The sequence below is a fragment of the Verticillium alfalfae genome, genomic scaffold (genome assembly GCF_000150825.1).
Source record: "Verticillium alfalfae VaMs.102 supercont1.15 genomic scaffold, whole genome shotgun sequence".
NCBI lineage: Eukaryota > Fungi > Ascomycota > Sordariomycetes > Glomerellales > Plectosphaerellaceae > Verticillium > Verticillium alfalfae.
Window position 1 is genome coordinate 925,870 of NW_003315024.1, and position 1,741 is coordinate 927,610.

Genomic DNA, 1,741 nt, shown 5'->3' on the forward strand with positions numbered 1-1,741 from the left:
CTCGCTCAGGGGCACGGCGCCGCCGAACTCGAGCTCGGATTTGGAGAAGGCGACGTCGCCGGCGAGAGGGCCGACGCCGGCGAGTTCGGTCGTCGTGCGGATGTGGTAGCCGCGCTGGGGCAGTTGTGGGTTGTCGCGCGTGTCGCGGCGGAAGATGTGGCGGAGGGACGACTTGAGCGAGTCGCCGGCGTCGGCACGGACGGTCGGGCTCGCGCCGGGGCCCAGCGACGTGAGCTGTCGCCAAAGGGCCGTGTACTCGATCGAGTGCATGTCGCGGTCCGGCGAAAGCCACTGGTAGCGGAGGGAGCCGCCGCGGAGGACCTCCTCGTGCGAGGCCCAAGGCTTGTCGGTGGCGGAGGAGAGAATCTCGAGGGCGATGCGGCGATCGGGGTCTGAGGCCACGGGGGCGGATAGCTCGGCTGTGTAGGCGGAGCGTGTTCGCGTGCCGGTGCTCGCGTTGAGGGAGAGCTGCTCGGCGCCGCCGAATATGTTGCGCCACAAGAGCGACGTGAAGGCTGAACCTTCCGAGTTGCCGACATCGGTGCCGGCATTGAATTTGTAGCGGGGAAGCTCGGCGAGCAGGATATCGATGTCCACGTCTGTCGGTGTGGACGAGGGATTGGTCTGGTCGGCTGAGTTGAGGAAGATCTTGGGGGCGGGCTGGAAGATGCCGAGACGGTCAAGCTTGGCGGATGCCGTCTGCAGACGGTAGGAGACGTCGCCGAGCGTCGTGGCAGTGTTGGCTGAGGGCGCGACGATGGGGGAGAGGATGGGATCGAGGAAGGCGCGGCGCATGTTGGGTGCGCCGTGGACGGTGAGGTTGTGGACGGTCATGGGCGTCGACTGCTGCTCGAGGAGCTTCGGCTGTCAGATGGTTCGATCGGCAAAGGATACAATTGACCTACAATCTGGGCCTGGCGCCGCTGATTCTCCTCCTCGAGTTTGGCCGCATACTCGAGGGAGGATTCTGCTTCGCGCCGCAAGCTTTCGGCATCGGCATTGAGCTTCTGAATGGGGTCGGGCTTCTTGTGTATGGTCAGCTCACGATGGAGGTGGGACGAAAGACGGAAACATGACGTACGGAACCCTCGCCCACAGTCGTTTTGGCAGCCATTGAGTCTGTCAGGTCGGATGAGGATAGCTACCTTGGGCTACCTTAGGTGAGGTAGCTCGCATCTGGTGATGGGTCGTCAAGAGCGCCCCAGGAGGTTTCCATTCGACCTACGCCCGGACCCGCTATTATGTGACGTGAGGCTGGTGGATCGACACGGCCAGTACGTACCGCCTTTCTGTGGCGCCTCTTCGGACTTTTCGTGCCAGCAAGGTATCAGGGCCCCGACACCAAAAGTCCCAGGTCCCAGGCCTAGACACCAAGTTCCCAAAGGCCGAAGCCCCCCAAAGGCCCAAAGGCCCCCCCCCCCCGATGACCCTGGCGCCGTCTGGTCCAGCCTTCGCCTGTAACCCTTCTCCTCCCTACTACCTCCAGCCTCACGACGACCCCAGCGCATCCACCTTCCATATACACACACACACATACACACACACACACACCATTCTTCATCGTTGCATCAACTGCGATTGCGCGGCGTCACTGTCTCTTGGGACCCTAGACTGCGTTCCTTTCTTGCGTCGCATCCACAATCACACCTACCGCCTAGGCTCAACAAGAAACGTGCAATCTGACCACGTCATCGCACATCCACCTGTGGTGAACCTCGGAACACCCACCATGTCGGGTGGG

The 1,741-nt window shown here is 62.5% G+C and overlaps 1 protein-coding gene across 1 annotated transcript in view; it reads right to left on the reverse strand.

Annotated features, from left to right (window-relative positions):
• Positions 1 to 1,114, reverse strand: part of VDBG_09615 (mitochondrial outer membrane beta-barrel protein Tob55) — a gene marked incomplete at both ends in the record, with an annotated part of 2,214 nt that extends 1,100 nt beyond the window's left edge. The window contains 2 exons of the mRNA XM_003000374.1: positions 16 to 864; positions 1,082 to 1,114. Coding sequence (XP_003000420.1) covers positions 16 to 864; positions 1,082 to 1,114 — 882 coding nt within the window. The remainder of the gene's footprint in view (positions 1 to 15; positions 865 to 1,081) is intronic.
• Positions 1,115 to 1,741: the final 627 nt, after the last annotated feature.